The sequence below is a fragment of the Heterocephalus glaber genome, unplaced genomic scaffold (genome assembly GCF_053883595.1).
Source record: "Heterocephalus glaber isolate CG9 unplaced genomic scaffold, H.glaber_assembly_v1.0 deba00001531, whole genome shotgun sequence".
NCBI classification, from domain to species: domain Eukaryota; kingdom Metazoa; phylum Chordata; class Mammalia; order Rodentia; family Bathyergidae; genus Heterocephalus; species Heterocephalus glaber.
The window spans coordinates 15037514-15057993 of record NW_028258329.1 but is presented as its reverse complement, the minus strand read 5'-3'; the positions used below and the strand labels follow the sequence as shown (position 1 = coordinate 15057993).

Sequence of the window (20480 nt, the reverse complement as noted above, 5' to 3'; positions counted from 1 at the left end):
CTGATATGAGTTAAATTCACTTTTCTCTATCTCAGAAGTCATAAATCCCTCTAACATCTCTAGGAACAAGTGATATATTTTAATTTCAGACTTCTATCAACTGTCACTGACTGTCTCTCCCTCCTGGAAATTGCAATTACTTTGCCACAATCACAACCCCACAGTGTCTGCTCACCTCTTGGAAGGGAGTATGCATTTAAACAGCTTGCAAGTTGGTATTAATCTTTTTTGAGACAGGATCTTGCTATGTGGTTCAGGCTGGCCTTGAACTCACTATGTAACCTATACTGGCCTTGAACTCATGGCAATCCTCCTGCCTCAGCTCCCAAGTGCTAGGGTTCCAAGTGTGTGCCACTACACCTAGATTACAAATTGGTATTAATCATATCCTCTTTTTAAAAACTGTTATTTTCCTTTTTTCTTGGCTGCATCATTTCCTTTTCTTCTTGTATTTCATATGATTTTTGTAAACTATCGCAAAACTAGTCCTTTCTGATAGAAAATCTGGTGATGGGTTTCCAACAAAAGCACTTGGATTCTCCCTAATCTCCTGAGCCACAACAACTTAGACAGAAGCAAGTGGAGCTTTACCTTTCAACCTTCCTGCTGCACTCTTCAGAAACACACTACCATCGCGCACCAGCTTCTTCCGCTTCAAATCCTCCTTGGCAAACATCTGACCACTCTTCATCCTCATGATTGACTTGCTATCTGTCTTTGTATAAATCTCATTGAGACGTACTTTCTTTTCGTAACTTGCCACTTTGCTGTCCACCGCTCCAATGACATCCTTCACCAGGCTCAAGGACTGAGCCAGGTCTTCCTGCTCCACTTCATTTTCTTGGGAGGAACAACAATGCTGTTTTTAATGGCTCCTTTCAGACCAGAGTAAGAGAAGAGATTGTGCCTTCCTAGTCTACCACACCATTATTTTCCCTCTGAAGTTATGCTATGAGAGTGAAACTAAAGCAGCAGAGGTTACGGGCCCATCTCTCTGGCTGCCATAAATTTAATTCTAAAGAAAAAAGCACTCAATGGTATGGATGACATGCAATTACGTGCTCTATTCTAAAATAAAAGAAACCATTCTTAGGGAGGAAGAGTAATAGAGAGAGGAGCAACATGTTATTTATATCTTTGTTTTACCTAATCTTTTTTTTTTTTTTTGTACCAGGCATCAAACTCAGGACCTTGTGCTTGCGAGGCAGGCGGCAGAAGCACTGAGCTAAAACCCTGGCCCTGTTTTACCTAATCTTTAATGTAATTACTTCATAATCTAACTGGCTGGAAGCAGGAATAGCCAAGAGAGAGAAATACTGATTAAATGAGAAACAGCAGCAATTCTAGACTTGAGAGATGGTGGGACTTGTCTCCCAGGGCAGTCTGATAAGGGAAGTCTGGATGGAGTCAGTGAGTGCTTCCTTTCCTTCTTGCTGTCACCCACTCAATGTCCAGTGACAACATTCCCAGTGTTAAATCAAAAAAAGAATTTTCAAGATGAAACACAGGACCTATCAGTCTATGAAACAGCTCTTCTGAAGTGGTCTCTAGTGCTACTGGACACACAGGAGCAGACCACTGGTCTACAAGACTAAGTTTAAAAATGAGACTCACCTTTGGTACACTGCAATATTCGCTGGAATAAAACTGGATACTTGGTGATCCGCTGGGTTACAAGTAATATGCATTCCGGGATTCCCAGCCTCCTTACCACTGAACTGCTCATCTTCTTCTACAATGGGATAAACAAACTATTAGGGACTATATAAGGAAGACGACCACCTAAAACCAACAATGATGCATTATTCCTGACAATGATGGAGGCTTCCATGTATACCTTTACAAAGGCCTGAAAACGCTTATCCTTTGTATAAAGGTCTTTGAAGTAGTTTACAGACTGATTGTGCTGCCCACAAAACTTGCCGTATGTCTTCTTTAAGCGTTCTGCATTCTCACCCAAAAACTGCAGAGAAAAGAGAACAGTGATTATGCTGTAACTCAGTGTAAATTTATATTACTATTTTGTAAAAAGTTTCTACTCTATTTGTAAAAGCCAAGAGTACTTCCTTGTAAGTTTTCCTCAAAGATTAAACTAATACAGCAGCTTTAGTAAACAGTTTGTGCTTTATCAAAAGCATACATAAACATACAGTTCTCATAAGACCTAGCAATTTCACTCCTAGATGTAGACCCCCAAACATACAATGAGCATAAATTTATATGCCAATGTTCATGGCAGCAGTATTCAGAATAGTATCCAGGTGGAAATAATGTGATTATTAACAAATAAAAGATGCTATCCATGCAATGGATTATTACTGGGCCATAAGAATGAATCGTGCTATAATTTGTGATGGACCTTCAAAGCATTAGGCCAAGTAAAAAACCATTCACAAAGGACCACACTGTTTCACAAGGACAAAAATGTGTATTAGTGGTAGCCTAGGACGAGCACAGTTTGGTGTTTGTGGCATATGTGGATGAGTACCAATGAGTGTAGGGTTTGGGGGATGGATACTGGGGAATGAACCCAGGGCCTTTGGATTGAGCTACATCCCCGGGCCAATTTTTATTTTTTGAGACAGGGTCTCACTAAGCTGCCAAGGTGGGGTTCAAACTTGTAGTCTTCCTGTTTCAGCTACCCAGAGTGCTGGAATTTATAGGCGAGTATAGGTTTATAGGTTTTCCTTTTAGGGTGATGAAAATGTTTTAAAACTAACTGTGGTCATACCTGCCCAATTGTGAACATACTAAAAACCATTTAACTGTACATTTTAAATGGGTGGATTGTATGGTGGATGAATTTTATCTCAATAAAGCTGCTACATATATTTAAGAAATAAAAACAAATTCTTATTTACCATCCACATAAACACTATAAAATGTTTTCTTCCACTTGTTATGAATACAGTAGAAAATAACAAGGTTCATTAGAAATTTTTCATGTGACATAAGTCTTAGAAATTCAACTTTAATAAATTAGATACTGTAGATACCAGAAACGGGCTTCATTATCTAGCGATCTGCTTATCCAACTTCCTTCAGGCAGGCAGTTCTAATAATTCTATACTTGATCTTAGCCAAAAGGCCGAGAAGTGATAATTCTAATAATTCTTCATGGCTCTTAAATCATTCCCAAATATGTACAATCTCAAAGGTCTATCTGAAGATATATGTTGGTGTAAGTCAATGAGCTTATGGGTAGTCTATATGATGCATGTCAAACACTGATTTCTATATAGTGAGAAAAATCTCTGGAGGCAACACAAATTTATCCTTACCAAAAAATTGGAAGGTTCAGGGTAGTTTTTCCTTTATTCATTTACCAATGGATAAGCTGAGGCAAAGAGATTATGTTATCTGCTCAAATGGTAAAGCAAGTTCCCTAAAGGGTTCCCTAGCAATGGCACAGAGAGTAACAAACAAGACACTATGAAACTAGCACCAAAGATCTTAAGGGATGTATATAAATATAACAACACAGCGAAGGTTAGATGAGGTCCCTGGTCCTGAAGGCAGAGAGGAGGGGCAGAAAGAGAAATGGAAAATATTTGGTAAAGGGGATGTTTAGGGGGAGGAATGGTTCTCATTTGTAGGTTTTCCTTTTAGTCCCTATCTTTTACAAACACCTTGTTGATTGTGCATTTTGGAAATGCACTTTACTACACAGAATTTGCATTTATTTCAAAGTGTGCCTTTTTTACTCCCAGAACAGGAGTTCACTCGGACAAATGTCCAAGCCATACATATTCACCTGAGTAGTCTGACCTGTCATTCAGTAGATGTTTTCTAAATACTTGAAGAGTGAATGAATACACTAATAAAGTGATAAAGTGAGAGGTATGGGCTCAAAAATACAAGGAAAGGACAAAACTTCCAATTCTCCAATTGCTCCAGCAATTAAGCCTCTCTTCTACATAGAAGCAGGGATTTGCTGGAGAAAAAGACTGAGTCATTTGCCTGTGTTATACTCCTGTTACTATTAAGATTATACTTGTAACTTTTTTCTTTTTTGGTACCAGGGGATCAAACTCGCGACCCTGGGCTTGCAAGGCAGGTGGCGGCACCACTGAATTAAATCCCCAGCCCACTTGTAACATTTTTTTAAGGAGAATATTTTAAAAAGAAACAATAAAAGCTGCCTATGACAATATATAAAAGTAATGAAATAATTTTTAGATGAAATTTTTTTGGAGTGGAATGAAATCATAGCACACCTTGATGAAAATTATCAGTAATACGTGTTTTATGAAATAATTCATAGATAGCTGCTTAATTTTCTATGCTTCAGCTGGTTTTTAAATGAGATCCTTTTGATTTGAGCAATGGGGCAAAGATGAAGTTTCCCAACAAGTACCCTTTGATTTCTTAAACTATATTGCTTCTGATGATGGAATGGATTCTGAGAAGAATAACTGTATTGTGCATCTACCATGTTAGGTATTTTACATACACACTCCCTTAAACTTTCTAAAATAGCATACTGTCCTCATTTTACAGAAAAGGAAATCAAGGGTCAGAGAGGTGACATCACCTCCCCAAGCTTACACAGATGTGAGTGTGCGCCTCCTGAGCCCCAAGGGTTCACTCTTTCCCCGAAGCATGTGAGAAGAACCTGAAATCATTCCCTTTGCTCACCTGATTTACAAGCACATCCCCTATTCTCTTCACAAGGAAGTTCTTTTCACTTTTATCCACCAGAGATTCCTTCTTCCGCTCCAAGATCCTCTGAAAGAACTGGCTATGAATACTGATTAGCTCATCCAAACTTGGGAACAGTTTTTCCACCATCTGCTGCTCAAAGAGGAGCTCTGTCATCATCCCCCGGCTGTACACATCACTCATGATCTTGAGGGTGCGCAGGTGATGAAACTCTGTCTGCATCAACTCTAGAAGGAAGAAGGAGATTGAGGGTCCTTCAAAGATCATTTAACTCCAGTCATAAGGTGTGGAGCCCAATTTAAACCTTAAAACTGGGTCAATGGCTGTATTTCCTCCAAGTAGTCTTTTTTTTTTTTTTGGTACCTGGGATCAAACTCAGGACCTTGCATTTATGAGACAGGTGGGGCACCACAGCCAAATCCCCGGCCCCTCCCCTAAGTACTCTTATCTTTCATATAACTGAATACTCTTTTCTGATGATAGCTATACTGGATTCTGACAGTTTTAAATAATGGTTTCCAAAGAGATCTTCATTGGATTCAGCCCCTCTCTTTTTGAATGTGTTCTTAGTTCCTATAACTGACTTGTGTTCCACCTACTTTCCACTGTGGCTGAGGAACTACACTGCATTTTCATAAGAGATCTCATTCTAGGACGGCTGTACACTAAGCACTCATGTTTCTAGTTAAATGTTCAATAGAACAACCAACAGGGTAAGAAAGAAGGATACCAACAAGACCATGTTTCCATACCACAAAAGTTTTAAGAAAAAACCTTTAAAGCACCCCATACTCAAAAACTAATTTTTCATAGCCAAATAAATCACCAGCTTAAAAATGTTTGACAATGCAAATAGAATACAAGCAGAGCAAAATAAAGAATCTTACCATAAATTACTTCTTGTCGTCTGACCACATCTTTCTTTTGCTGTTTCAGAAACTTGCTGTCCACCACCCGACTCCAGGACTCTGCTTCTAGCTGTTTGGAATCAATCTCAAAGTCTCCCATTAGTTGTCCTTCATTCATGTCTGTACCTACTCCTCAAAATATCAAAAAGTCAAATGAGAACCTTGGCTCTGTGACCTCTAAAAAGCCAGGCTAGACTTTTCTAAAGATGATAAATTAGACCCAAGTACTCTGAACTGATACAGGGGACATTCATGGAAAGCATATCCTAGTACTAGAGAAGAATTAATGTCCTGTTTGGGAATGACAGACTATATTCGAGACTGGTTAAGAATGACAAACATGACATGAATCAAACATTATTAAGATATAATTCCTACTATCTAAAAAGGACCTGCTACTTTTACATAATTGAAGAGAGGAGACTTACAATTATGCCAAGATAGCTAGAAATGAAAATGTACAAAAGTCTAGGGGAGGAAAAAGCATTTGTAGTAAAGAGTATGCCCACATTAAAATCAATGCCATCTTTCAAAGGACAGCTCACAATTGGCTAAGAGTGATTACCAATTCATTAAAATGCATTTGAAGATTTATAACTTAAAGAATCTTCCAAGTAAGGAAGATGCATTAACACTAGTATTTACAACACAATACAGTCTTTACAGAGGCACGTAATACTGTATAGGCCATGACTCCCTCTTACCCTCATCAGTAAGTGATTCTGTTGACTCATTGACCTTGCTGATTTTATTTAGTGAGTCTGTTGAGTGAGACAAGAATTTCCAGGTATTTGACATGTTCTCCTCATTGCCAACTCTGAGAACGAAAGTACATTTATATTGTTGTAATATACATTGTTAAGCGTGTTCATAAGCCCCCACCACCACCACCAAGGATCAAACTCAGGACCTTGTGCTTGCGAGGCAGGCACAGAGCTAAATCCCCAGCCTGAGTGTTCATATTCTTAAATGAGTACCTGAAAACCCTAAATGGTAGCTGGAAGTTCTACTATGATTCAAGACAGACTGTTTTAGGTATATAGCAACATGGAGCACTATTAAATAAGTTTGGAAGCATTTAATATCACTGCAAACTCAAACTTGTTCAACTTTTTGGGCCTCTTTTAAAAAAGCGATAAGAAGCAAAGAGAACTTTACATAAGAAATTTTTGTTTATTACCTAAACATTACATTTTTGCCCTCCTGTTCTCCAAATTACTACTGACTGCACTTAAACTATACTCTCGGGACTTTCTCAATCCCAACTCATCAGCTAGCATAGTAAACATACAATGTTTGTTGTACAATACAGAAGGGTCATTTAAAGTTTGAGTTTTATTTAAAAATCAACTTTTCAGGGGCCAGGGATTTAGCTCAGTGGTTCTGCCGCCTGCTTCACAAGCGCAAGGTCCCAAGTTCGATCCCCAGTACCAAAAAAAAAAAAAAAAATCAACTTTTTAAAGTCACAATGCAAATGAACTTTGGTAACGTTGTAACTTTGAAAAAAAAAACAAAACTTGTACTAAAAATACAAACAAAACAAAACAAAAATATTTGAAACTATTTTTTTTAAGGAGGAAACTTTAACCAACATGGAAGTTAGTGAATATAAACTAAAGGAGATTTTGTACCTTTTAGTTAAGAATTTCTCCTAAAATGTTTGGAGTCCTTCATTTGACATGACTTACAGGGACTTGATGGCCAGGGGAGCATCTCGCCCAAGCCAGTCAACAACATAATCAGCCCCATGCTAACTTGATAGGCAATGCCTGAACAGCTTATAGCCACAGGAACTTTTGTAGTAGACTACAAAAAGAACTCAGGGAAAAGAAGCAGGAACCTAACAGTAGTAAGGGGTTCACAACTCACCTCCATGAAACTGACTTAAGAGATAAGAGGCAAGACTGGGAAACAGATTTAAAAAGAAACAAGACAACCAGGTTTATTAGTACAACAGAAAAGTGTGATACCTGAGCCAATCCCAGCACCCAGGAGGAGGCTCCCCAGCTGCCATTCCACCGCTCCCAGGGCACAGGAGGTGAGCCAAGAGGGCACCAGCAGTAACACCCCCCCACCATGGAAATGAGAAGACACGTAAACAAGCCTCAAAAAGAGACTTCCAGATCACCTACAGCAACTCCAAAGGGAAATGAGATGGAAATCTGATACTCAACCACCTGGACTCCCTGACCTGGCAACAAAAGGATCTGGAAAAAATGAAATCAGAAATAATTTCTCACATAACAGCAGAGATTGTGCCCATAGTGCAAGACATGATTAATAAATCTAGAGGACACAGATAAAAAAATAGAGGAGCTGAGGAACATGATGGAATCCCAATATAGGAAACAAATGGAATCCATAAAACAGATACAAACAGATTTCCAGGAGATTAAAAACTCCACTGAAAGTCTACGCAGCAGAATGAACCAATGTGAGGATAGAATTTCAGATATAGAAGATAAGATTGCAATGAGTGACCACGAAAAGAAAAACTGCAAGGGACCACAAGAAATAAATCCAGTAGCTGCTAGACGATGCAAAGAATAACATAAGACTGGAGTCAATGAAGAAAGAGGAGAGAGTGCAGATGACATAAAAAAGCTGTTCACAGAAGTGATGGCAGAAAACTTCCCAAGTAGGGGAAAAGAACCTGACATACAGATAAAAGAGGCATATAGGACCCCAACTAGCCTTGATCAAAAAAAATCTACACATAGGCATATAATACTTAGGATTCCAGAAATCCAACAGAAAAACAAAATTCTACAAGCAGTGAGAGAAAAGAAAAAAATCACATACAAAGGAAAGCCCATCAGAATCACACCAGACTTCTCAATGCAAACTCTCAAGGCAAGAAGAGCTTGGAGTGATGCATTTCAAGACCTAAAGGAAAACAGCCTCCAACCCAGATTGATGTACCCTGCAAAACTATCTTTCAAAATTGATGGAGAAATAAGATACTTTCATGATAAAGAGCACATCAGGAACTTCATGAATACCAAACCAACACTCCAAAAAATTTTAGACAATATCCTAGGAAAAGACAATGAGGATCACAGCCCCAGGAAGCCCAGCAGAATGAATCCATCGGGCGCAACAAGAAATTAAAAGCAAAGGGGGAGAATCCAACAAAAAGAAAAGGTCATGACAAGGCTTTTAAAACTTTTAACTTCATCTCCCTAATGAGTGTATAATTCAATCTTCTTGTTGTACTGATTAGTATTTTTCTGATTCTAGTGTTGCACACCTTTCTTGGTGCTGTACTGGCTATTTATTATCTTCTTGTGCCTACTTTTTAATTGGGCTGTCTATTAATGGGCTGTAAGAGTTCTTTATATATTCTGGTCATAGGTTATATGCATTGTAAATATGGTCTGTTTAAGGACTACTTTTCATTTTAACGATGTCATTTAAAGTTCTAAATTTTGATGGAATCTCATTTATCAATATTTTTCTTTTCTACATCATGTTTTTTGTATCCTAGGGAGTTCTTGCCTACCCTAAATTCATAAACATTTTCCCTTATAATTTCTTCTTAAAGTTTTATAGTTTTAATCTTTCATATTTAGGTTCATTGATCCTTCCAAGTTGTTTTTATGTATGGAAATAAAGGGTTGAGGTTAATTTTTTATATACGGATACCAGGTGTTCTAGTGCCATTTGCTGAAAACACTATCTTTTCCTCTGCTCTTGAATTGAGTTTATATTCTATAAAATATTAATGTTAAGTAATCCTTCAAAACTCAGTGGACCATATATGTGTGGTTCTATTTCTAGATTCTTGTTTTATTCCAATGATCTATATGTCTTTCCTTACACCAACACTGCCTTGATTACTGTAGCTTTAGAGGAAGTCTTAAAATTGAGTGCTAAATGTCTTACAACACTGTTTTGTTTTTTACCTTTCTAGGTCCTTTGTACTCCTACATAACTTTAAAATTTCAATATCCAATTCTTCATTTATAGCAAGTATACATAGACCTGAATTTTTATATATACCTTGTGTTTTCCAATCCTGCTAAATTCAAATACCAGTTCTAGGGGCTCCTAGAGATTTCTTAGTATTTTCTCTGTAGATGATCATTTCATCTACATATAAAGATTTTGCTTCTACCTTGTCAATCCTATCCTAATTGTGTCATTTTATTGGCAGACTATTTTGGTTTGGGTCTATGTTTCAAAGTTTAATGGACAGATGAAGAGTAGGCATATCTGCCCTTGTTCCCCACCTTGGGGAGAAAGCATTGTATCTTCTCCATTCATATAAGGTGTTTTTGCAGGAAGTATGGAATATATGTCTTTGATCTGTTGAGAAGGTTCTGTTCTACTTCTAGTCTCCTGATAGCTTTTACCATGAACAGCTGTGGAATTTAGTCCAATATTTTTTTCCAACTAGTGACAGTATCACATGGCTTTTTCCTTTCCTCTGTTAAAATGATGACTTTTGGGGGTGGATCTTCCAATGCTGAATCAACACTGTCATCCCTATGATAAAACCACTTTCTACGTACTGCCAGATATGATTTCTAATAGTTTGTTTTGATAAACAAATTTCTATGTTCATACTTTTTTCTTCTATTATCTTTATCCAGTTTTAGGATTAGCACAATGTTGAGTTCCTAAAATGACGGGAGAAGTATTCCTTCTATTTTCTGCTTTAAATGTTTGATATAATTCATCAGTTAAAATGTATACGAGCCTGTTGTCATATAGGTGGGTTTTCAAGCTAGGAATGTACTTTAATAGATGGTATTCAAATTTTATATTTCCTCCAGAGTTAGTTTCATTAATTTGTCTTCCAAGGTACTTCTTAGAAGTTGTCAAATTTATTTCAAAACAGATTTTTGTAATATGCTTTCTATATCCTTTTAAATTCTGTAAAATTTGTGGTAATGTCTCCTAGATCTTGATATTGTAATTTTAAAAATGTATAATTGATCTTGTGTAATGGGAAGAAAAGGTCTAAAGGAGCAGGGGAAGTGGGAGGGGTAGGGGAAAGAAAAGAAGGGAAAAGAAAAAGTATGAGAAAAGGAAAAAAATGGAAACAAAGTCTTTACAAATAGGGAAGGGTGGAGGGGGTGAAGGGAGGGCAGGGGAAGGGGAAAAAAAATAAGAACCAAGATACTCATGTAATGGTACAAGATCCCAATGATGAATGTAATTGTATTTTATACCTAAAATGTACCAATAAACTTAATGGGGGAAAAAAAAAGAAAAGTGTGATACTCGACAATGTAAATATGTAGCTACAAACAAAAATTTATATATTATTGTCTTTTCCCTATTCTTTCTTATTTTGAACTAAGTCATCTTTCTAGAACTCAGGCTCTTAGTGCTTGCTTTGGCAGCACATATATCAGAACTCAGGCTCTTCAAAAATGGGACTGACCATGTACAAATACCCAGAGCAACCAGTCTGTTAATGGTGTTTAAAGGAGATAACTATCACAAAATGGCAGCCATTTTGTGTGTGCATCCAATCCACAATCTCCCTTCTCCTTTCTCCAAAACCCACCATGTACTAAACCCATTATTTTATGCATGTTTCTCCAAAGAAGCATCTTTTTGTCAAATGATGTGATTATTATGCTCCTGTCACCCAGGTGTCAACTGTACTAGCTAAACCTCCACTTACCCAGTGATGTTCTGTATGGAGACACTTTTGGAGAGTGAAACACTCTGCTGGGACCGTCTGCTAGCGAACACTGGGGGAGCCATTGTTTCTTCAGCCAGGAGGACTGCAGATCGGGGGCGCTCTTTGGGCTGTGAGGCTATAAAGGCAGAATGGACATTAATTGAACATCACCTATTCATGCCTACCTAGTACTGATGTATTTTTAAAATGCCAAATAGAAGCAAAATGCTTTAAAACAGATTTCCCTTTGGAGTGTGAGTTGGTACAAAAACTACAGAGGACAGTGTCCAAGTAACTACTGAAACTGTAAATGCCTATATTCTCTGAGATATACTCATGTCTGAAAGGATACATGTCCAAACTTATTCAATGCAACACTGTTGATAAAAGCAAAAGACTGCAAATGACATAAATGAGTATTAAGATACTGGTTAGTAAGTCACAGTACCTCATATATTAGAATATGATGCAGCTTAGCAACATGAGGACACACTCCATGTACTGACACAGACCTCTAAAATGTGTATTAGAGGGGGAAATAAAAATATCAATGGAAAGAACAAAGTACATAATAGGCTATCTCTTTTGCTTGAAAAAATTAATAATCCAAGTTAATATCTGCTTTAATATGGTAACTCTGGAAGATAAAGAAAAACTAAGAAGAGTTTCTGATGTGGGATAAAAATTAGGTGAGGATAAAAATTTATGATAAGGTATTTAATATTTAAACATGTAAATTAATAAAAAATAAAATAAGATTGAAAAGATTTGAAGGATAAAAGGAATCTTAGAGATAACTAAGATTAATGCTTTTTAAAACTCCTTCATAAAATATCTGAAGAACTTATTAGGTATGAAATTCCCAGCCCCATTTTGTCCAATGGGGTGGGACCTAGGAGTATACATACATTGCAGCTCCCCAAGTGATTCTTTCAATCACTAAGAGCATAAATTTTGACCAATTTCTTTAATTTATGGATGAAGAAAATGTAGTATTACTTTAATGTCACAAAGCTATTTGGTTTTCATACTGCGTATTTCTCTTTAATATGACCAGAAAGAAAACTGGAGCTCTAATTTGCTAAAGCAGTCATATTGGCACATGGTTAATAAGTCATTTCCCCTTGACAACTGAGCTTGTGCCCCAGACATGAACTCCATTATCTGCCTATGCCAGGAATGTCAAGAGCTGAAGGCAGTAAGACTGGGGTGGCTGTTGTTTCAGGATGCTTTTGGTTTAACAGATATTAATATAATAATTTCCAATTCAAATTCTATTTTAGACAAAACAATAAAACACTGTACCCAAAACAGGATATATTCTAACACCTTGTTGTAGGGAGTACATAGAGAGTTTGAGACACGGGCCCTGCCCCCACAGAGAATTAGAGCAATTGGTGGAAAAGAAAATATGCTTCAGTGTGAAGAGTCTGAAGCATGTTTGAGAGTTTCAAAAGCTGGGGGAGGGGGTAAGGGAGCAAATAAAATATAACAGGAAGAAACAGTAGCTCTTGAAGAATGGTGGGGATATGGACAGGTCAGGGGAAAAAGAGAGGATATTATGATGAGAAGAACTGTATACAAAGGAGTGGAGAAGATGACAGAAGCAGAATGTTATGTAGGGTCCTAAAAGTTATAAGGAACAAGTTGGATCTAAGAGGCAGCAGAGGAGGTTGAAAACAACAGCTTTGCCTTGTTTGAAACCAATCTAACAGCTCATTGGGGAAGTTACTTTGTGCCTTTGAGCCTTATCACAATCAACTGTGATGCTGCTGCTGGTGCTGCCGCCAAATTCTGGAGTGCCCGCCACTGAGTACTTTATAATCTCATTTAAGCCTGACTTCCACCCTGATAAGCCTGATTTATCACCCCTCTTTTACAGAGGAGGAAAATGAGGCACAGAGATTTAGTAACATTCAAGGTTACAAAGCTAATTAGTAGGACTCAGCCTATGTAACCTGAACCCATAAATGATACTTTCAATTACTATCCTGACTCAGTGAGATAAAATAGGAATACATATTTGTGTGGGTCAGAGGTAATACACATAAAGAAACCTGCACATAGTAGGCACTTAAAAAAATTTTTTTTATCTGCTGTGGAAGAAAATAGGTTTCTGAAACAAAAGATAATCTCACAGGAAAAAGAGTTTTAGACTCGCAAAAGGCATGTGGAATGGGCTGGATCATAAATGGAAGTGGATGTCAATCTGGCAAAGCATTTTTTATAGTCATCTAAATGTAAAGACACATAACCAGACTTAATATGTCTGAAGGGAATTCACATTCTGTGGGAGTATAGAGTGGCATAGCCATTCTGGAGCTGTCTGGAAGAACTCAGAACTACAGCATATAGCAGTGATTCTCAAACTTAAGAGAATATCAAGATCATCTAGAGAATCTATTAAAACACAGATCATTGAGCTCCACCCCCAGAGTTTCTGGTAGGGTCTGGTAAAGCCCAAGAATATGTATGTCTAATTGATCCTGGAATTTCAATTTGAAAAACACTGCCTTGGAAAATTCTCATATAGATTCCCAGGGAGCCAATTAAGAAGATAGCCCTTACTACATTATTTATGATAAGAGTTGGAAGCAATTTAAAACATTTGAGGGCAAGTGATAATTTAAAATGTGATCTATGCTTATGAAAGAGATCATGCAGCAGCAGTCTGAAACAACAGCTTGTAATAGTAACATGCATAACTTCAAAATAATAGAGTGAAAAAATAAGAATACATATGCAAAAGTGAAATAGTCTAATTTATATTTAGCGGAAAGAATTAAGAGCCCTCCCAAGATATGCATATGTCTAAAGGCAGGGCAGATAGGAAAAAATGAGTAGAAGGTGAAGAATGAAAAGTGAAAAATATGAAGTAAAACCAAAGAAAAGCCTCAGATAGACTGAAGATAGTTTGATATGAAGGGAGAGTACGATTTACTCGATTTGGTATACCACTTGTCCTCGGGGTGGGGTAGAGGAATAAACCATTTATATAACTTCACTGTTAATAAACACATTTAACAAGCAAGATTTCATTTGATTCATATAACTGTGAGGTAATGGGCTGCACACGGGACCTGCTCACACACAGGCTGCAGTCCTGCCTTTGAAGATAATGCACGCACTGTTACAGAGGCCTTCGAAGATGGCTAGATGCTATAATGCTACACTACTGGCCAACGAATCTGCAGAACAAAACAACAGTGCCTTAAAAGCAGAATAGGTATTCAAATAGTGATGAGGGTTAAGAAATGAACAACACACAATGGAACCAATCAAATCAAAACTACTCTGAGAGGTGGGCTACTTACGCTTGTTTCTCATGACAGGCAGTGATGATGTGTCCTGTGCCTGGAAGTTCCCTTTGGGCTGCTAAAGAAACAGAATAAACACATGAAGACTGCACTGACAACTCTGCCATGTTTAGAGCAGCCTAGAATGAAAAGAGAATGGTTCAGCCTGCTTTCTGGCTTCTCTTTTGCACTAGCCAGCAGCACCTTGTGGCCCTGTCACACCCACTTGCCACCCTCTGGGCCTGCTGAGCACTCAGTGCTGCAGGTACTGTTTCTTCTCCCAGGCTTGTTTTTCTTCTCTTTCTACACTTGGCAGTCTTCCATTTCTAGATGGTTTAAGTACTACCTCCTTCATAAAGCCAGCCATTAGGTCCTTTCCTCTTCTCACCCCAGGCAGCAACTGACAAACAGGGAAACCCGGCATATCGCTCATATAGCTTTTCCTTATTTATGGAAAGTGTTTTGTCTATCTTTCCACTAGACTGGCAGTTCCTCAAGAGGAGCATCAATGACTTTCTGTTTCTCCAGTGAGTAGCATTTATAAGGTGTCAAATTCTTTGGTAAAATGCTCATTTTAGTTAAGACTTTTGTCTGACATATATCAAAAATATTTCAAGAAGTTACAAGCCAGTTTTGGTGGGACACTTCCATAATCTCAGCATTCTGGGGAGGCTGAGGGAGGAGTACCACAAGCTGAAGACCAGCCTGGGTAACTTAGGGAGACCCTGTCTCAAAATTATATAATTTTAAAAGGGCTGGGATTATAGCTCAGTGCAAAGACCCTAGGTTCAATTGCCAATGTCTTAAAAAAAAAAAACCAAGAAATCGCAGACTATAGCATTCTAATTGAACAAATTATTAGAGAAAACAGGTTGCTTCCAATTCAAAAAGAATTCCTTATTTAGGTTATACACTTATATACAGGCAATGCTATTATCTGTCCTGTCATTGTTCTGTGGAATCCAGTATGTTCAAAACAGCAATAAATTTTATCAGACATGAACTCAAATACTGTGGGGTCAGGCAAGTAACAAAAGTAACAGAAGTTGGGAAGTGACAATATGGAACTTGTATATCCTTTTGTGCAAAAAGAGGCAGTGGCCACTCAGGTGTAGTTGCTTTTTGCCATTCAATCTTCCAACATTTAAAGATGTATAAGCTTGACACCATGCTACATTCTCAGGCTATTAATGGATCAAAGATGCCTGCTTCAGGCTCGCTAGTGAGTCTGGAAGCTTATGTTCTAGTTAAAGAAAGATTCAGATAATCAAAAAATTTAATAAATAAAGGCAGATAAATACAGATGCTGAGAAGGTAGTAAGTATTATGGAAAAAAGAGAAAAATGGCAGGTGAATTGGGAGTGCTGGGTAATGGGAAATACCAGTGGGCTTGGGCTTGTGAGGCCTTCCAACTTTCCAGGAGAAATCAGAAATTGATATGAAATATGATTTTTAAATAAATGCAGTAATTAAAAAACATACTTCATGATGTAAACAAAATATATGACTGTGGGCTGAATAAGTCTGGGTTACAGAAGTTTGCCTTCTTTACGCTACTTCATTGCTTCTTAAAGTAAGGTCCAAGGACTATTAGCATCATCTAGGAACTTATCAAGCTATGCGAATTCCTGGACTCCATTCCAGAATTTCTTTTTTGTAAGCCCTTGAGATAACGTTGATACACACTCAAGATTGAGGCCATTGTACTAGATAGGCGTATCTGATTATAGATGACTCATACAACAACACATTGTGTATCTGTAGAGATGAAACTGGAAAGTCTCTGTGACAAGGAATGGAAAGACATTTATGGGTGACAGCGCACACAAGTTACTTTAAAGGTATCCCCCCAAGCCCAGCCCCTCCCCCAGTGCAGGGAATTGAACACAGGGCCTCACTGGTGCTAGGCAAGTGCTCTACCCCAGAGATACATCCATAGCTCCCATATTCTTCTTTTAAGAGTTTCTGGAAAATCAGTGTACATTATTATATAGCATGCTCAGAGCAGGTACCACCATATAATCGACACTTTGTATTACTATATCATATGATCATATGATCTGCATGTACTTGTGAAGAAAAGTGGAACACACACGATGGGTCTAAACAGAGCAGCCCCCTGCTCATCAGTGTATCACAAGCCCATGATTTCTATCCACTGCCCTCACAGTCCCAAATAAAGAAGCCAAGTGTGTGAATAGCAGAACAGGCCTGCAGACATGGTTTTTAAAAACTCACTTTAATAGAAACAGAAAAAGAATTAAGATGTGTTATGTACATGTATCAACTCCTCAAAGTGAATGTAATCATATATTACAAATGTACTGATAAAAATAAATTTTTAAAAAGAGCAACACAAATATTAAAATCACAGAGAACAGCATATTTAACACATAGAAATTCTGAAAGAATTTCTTTTCCAAAAGCCTAAAATTCCTGAGAAAACTGAGAACTGATCTTTTTTTTTAGGGGGTACTGGGGATCAAACTCAGGACCTTGTGCTTGCGAGGCAGGCGGTGACACCACTGAGCTAAATCCCCAGCCCCTGAACTGACCATTTTAGAGAAAAATTATTTTGGTCTTAAAGTTAGTACCAATGATTAAATAAAAACTGAGACCTCAACTCTTAATTCCTAAGGATTTTGCTAATTTATACTCTCTTATTTTAACTTTAAGGGTTTTTTCTTTAAAGCCTTCTTTTAGCCACAAATGTCTTACCTTCATTTTGACCTTTGCACAGGAGGCCAGACTTTCTCTGCAGCCTTTGTGGACAAAAGCACTGCAATCTGAAAAGAACGCAAAACTCAAGGTCACAAAAAAGCTACAAACAGACTGAGATTCTGATTCTGCCACTGCTACACTGTGAGATGCCTACTGGTTTCCAAGTGAAGTCACTTATGAGAATGTCACTATAAACCCCAGTTACACTGTGCAGTCCTCCTCTAGGAAGCAGGCCTACGATATCATTTGGAGCACAAACAAGAGCAGATGTGATTTCTGATTAACAAAAAGGAGAACTCTGGAACTTCTCAGGCAGGAAACCCAAGATGCTATCAAAAGCAAAAGTTTAAGTGTCTGCCATGAATAGGCATGTCTAAATCACAATATATAAATAAACCCAACTAACAGGGAATTATAATGTTTGCATTACTGTATCAAAGTGGAGGACATGTGTTATAGCTTGTGTTAGATGTCTCCTCAAAGCCTCATGCTTTTCCAGAGGTGGGTGAATCTAGAGTGTGTGATTGAGTCATGGTGGGGCTAGGCTCAAAGGCACTGGAACTAAGGGTGTGAGTGCTACCTGTCCTAAGTAGTTTGAGTAAGACCAAAGGGGCATGAAGGCGCTGGTACAGTTCTCTTGTTGCTTTTGCTGCTTGTGCTGCCATAAACTATTGCCACTCTCTGCCACCCTGCCTTGGAGGCAGCCAATTATGGCCTAAAACCTCTACGAACTGTAAGCCAAATAAGCCTTTCCCTGCTTTAACTTTGGGTGTTGGGTATTTTGTCTCAGTGATGAGAGAAAAGTAACTAACAACGTGGATATGAAAATGTACCTGGTTACCCTTCTTCTCGGGATAATAAACTACCTTGAGCTTGTCACAACCCTTCGAGTTTAAGAGTCACACAAGCAAGGTGACCATAACTACCTCAAAGCACCCCTGGGAACTTAAACTGGAGAAGATGGGAGATGTCCTGAAAGATAAAGAGAGACCACAATTTGCCAACACAATTTTATCTCAAAATTCTTTTAATGTTTCAGCCCCTTGGTCTTCAAAGACCAAGGATGTAAAACTCAAATCACTCTATGCCTCAGAAGGGTTATCATCAGCTCTTACTGTTGCTATGAAGTCATAAAACTGAACTGTGGCAAGAAGTCAGAGGTGAAGCAGGAACAAGTAAGTTTTGTCTTTGGGCACACCTGATGAGGACAAGTTCACTCAGGAGTCTGGGGTACCATCTACTAGGCACTGTCTCACATACTGCTTCAGGAAGCATCACAGATCCTGTCCACATGTCCAGACGAACTCATGAATTATGGGCCAAGATACTTTCTAAGGCTCAGACATACGGACCGGGGGTGGGGGCCTGCTGGAGTGATGATGGCAAGGAGGGCACATGAAGACATTAGAAAAGACACTGCCGGAAACCCCAACCTCAAGGGCCCTTTCCATTCCTTTTGCAATAGTTACTCTTGAAATGCCCACATGGTTCATAGGTCTCTTCCTAAATACTACCAGTTACACTGCACTGGAATTATGTCAGGTTATTCTGCACTGAGTGCTCTTCCGTGGCAGAGGCCATTCACCCATTACTCTTCAAGTCTCTTTAGCACAGTGCCGGGCTATGGCACCTACTCAGATGTCTGTCTGTAGAACTCATGCCTCTTTATCTAAGTCCAGCGCCCTGACACAACCTTGATTATGGTATATGAAACTTACTGTGTCAGTTTATTAACACTACGAGGATAACAGAGCAAATGGCTGTCAAACTATACTTGAGTTAGGTCCTGGTTCTGTTATTTAGTGTTACTCTAGTAAAAGTTCTTTCCCCACACACTTCTCTTTCCTCATCTGTAAAAGAAGCGGGACCACATTTCCCCCAGTTTTAAGCCCTGGTGAGGATATGACAACGAAGATACCCAGCATTTGCTAAAGGATCAAGAATTGCTACATTAACTTTGGAGAGTAATTTAGCAACTTCTAATAAAGTTGAAAATGTGCCCACTTGAGGAATTAGCCCATCTTGATATAAAGCCTAGTGATAAACATACTGAGGACGTCCCTGGTAGCACTGTTTGTAACAGAAAGAAGTTGACAATAACTCAAATGACTGAGCAGTGGAACAGATCTGATTATATTTACATAGCAGGATACCACAGAAGAGCTAAAAGTCAGTGATCTAGATCTATGTGTTTCAATATGCTGAGTCCCCAAAACAAAACACTGGGGAGAATAAAGCAGATTATGCAATAAGATGCACCATATGGCACCTTTTATGTAAACTAAAAAAACTCAAAATACAAAAAACTTTGTTTCTATGAGATGAAACTGTAAAACACAGATTACATATACACTGAATTTGTGACAGTGCTTATTCTAAGGGAGAAAGAAGCATTCTGGAGCAAGAAAACATAGGGAAATTCAATTTCAAATGTAATGGCTTTTTTTTTGGTACCGGGGATCGAACTTGGGTTCTTGCGCTTGCGCAGCAGGCAGAGAAACCACTGAGCTAAATCCCCGGCCCTGTAACGGCTTCTTTAAAGGTGAAAAATAATCAGAAGGACTATGACAAATGTTACTATTTTTTCATTTTCAGTGATGGGTACCTAGGTGCCTGTTAAATTATCCATATATAATATTTTGTATTAACATCTTTCAATCAAACTATGATCCTCCAAAGTTCCTTCAGCTCACTTACAAACATTTCCTATCCTTTTTTTTTCTTTTAAAAAGTAACTTAGAGCACTTGTGATTAAATGAAAACTATTTTTAATTAGATTTTACTATTGTATATCCCCATTATAAAAGTGCATTTTTAAATTTTGGTTTATTGAATATCTATTTTAGACGCCTATGTGGAACATCAAAGGTGGGAGATTTGCCTGAGAACTTGCTACTAATTTTGATCTTCCAAAGTGATCAATGAGAACACTGTGGACAGAACTTGTTTTCAAGTTGTATCTTTCTGATTCTCTCCTTCCTGGTCAGTTCCAATATTCTACAGGAATTAAGCAACAACAACCTTCCAGCTTTCAAACTACTCGTTTAAACAAACCAGCAGTTTTCAGTTCTCAGGGCAGTGTCTGAGATTTAGAAACCATTTCCCTTCGATGCATTATGAAATATACTTCTAGTAGAGTTTTTCACACAAATTTGTTTTCATAGTGGAGCATGGTGGCGCATACCAGTAATCTTAATACTCAGGAAGCTGAGGCAAGAGGATTGCTGCAAGTTCAAGGCCAGCCTGGGCCTACAT

At 38.2% G+C, this 20480-nt stretch overlaps 2 protein-coding genes across 15 annotated transcripts in view; one reads left to right on the top strand and one right to left on the bottom strand.

The window, feature by feature from the left end:
• Positions 1-1616, top strand: part of Klhl25 (kelch like family member 25) — a 55526-nt gene extending 53910 nt beyond the window's left edge. The window contains exon 4 of the transcript XR_015441808.1: positions 1175-1616. The gene's annotated coding sequence lies outside the window, so the exon portion shown is untranslated. The remainder of the gene's footprint in view (positions 1-1174) is intronic.
• The window catches only part of Akap13 (A-kinase anchoring protein 13), a 332605-nt gene that overhangs the window by 18118 nt on the left and 294007 nt on the right, over positions 1-20480 (bottom strand). For 11 of the 14 annotated variants that reach the window (XM_087188505.1, XM_013075077.3, XM_013075076.3 and 8 more), the window contains 9 exons: positions 17223-17290; positions 14523-14583; positions 11209-11344; positions 6275-6387; positions 5550-5702; positions 4639-4889; positions 1838-1963; positions 1615-1732; positions 592-840 (listed from right to left, as the gene is read on the bottom strand). In XM_087188505.1, coding sequence (XP_087044631.1) covers positions 592-840; positions 1615-1732; positions 1838-1963; positions 4639-4889; positions 5550-5702; positions 6275-6387; positions 11209-11344; positions 14523-14583; positions 17223-17290 — 1275 coding nt within the window. The remainder of the gene's footprint in view (positions 1-591; positions 841-1614; positions 1733-1837; positions 1964-4638; positions 4890-5549; positions 5703-6274; positions 6388-11208; positions 11345-14522; positions 14584-17222; positions 17291-20480) is intronic. The other 3 variants (XM_021264786.2, XM_087188503.1, XM_004852728.3) reach the window with 2 other exon arrangements.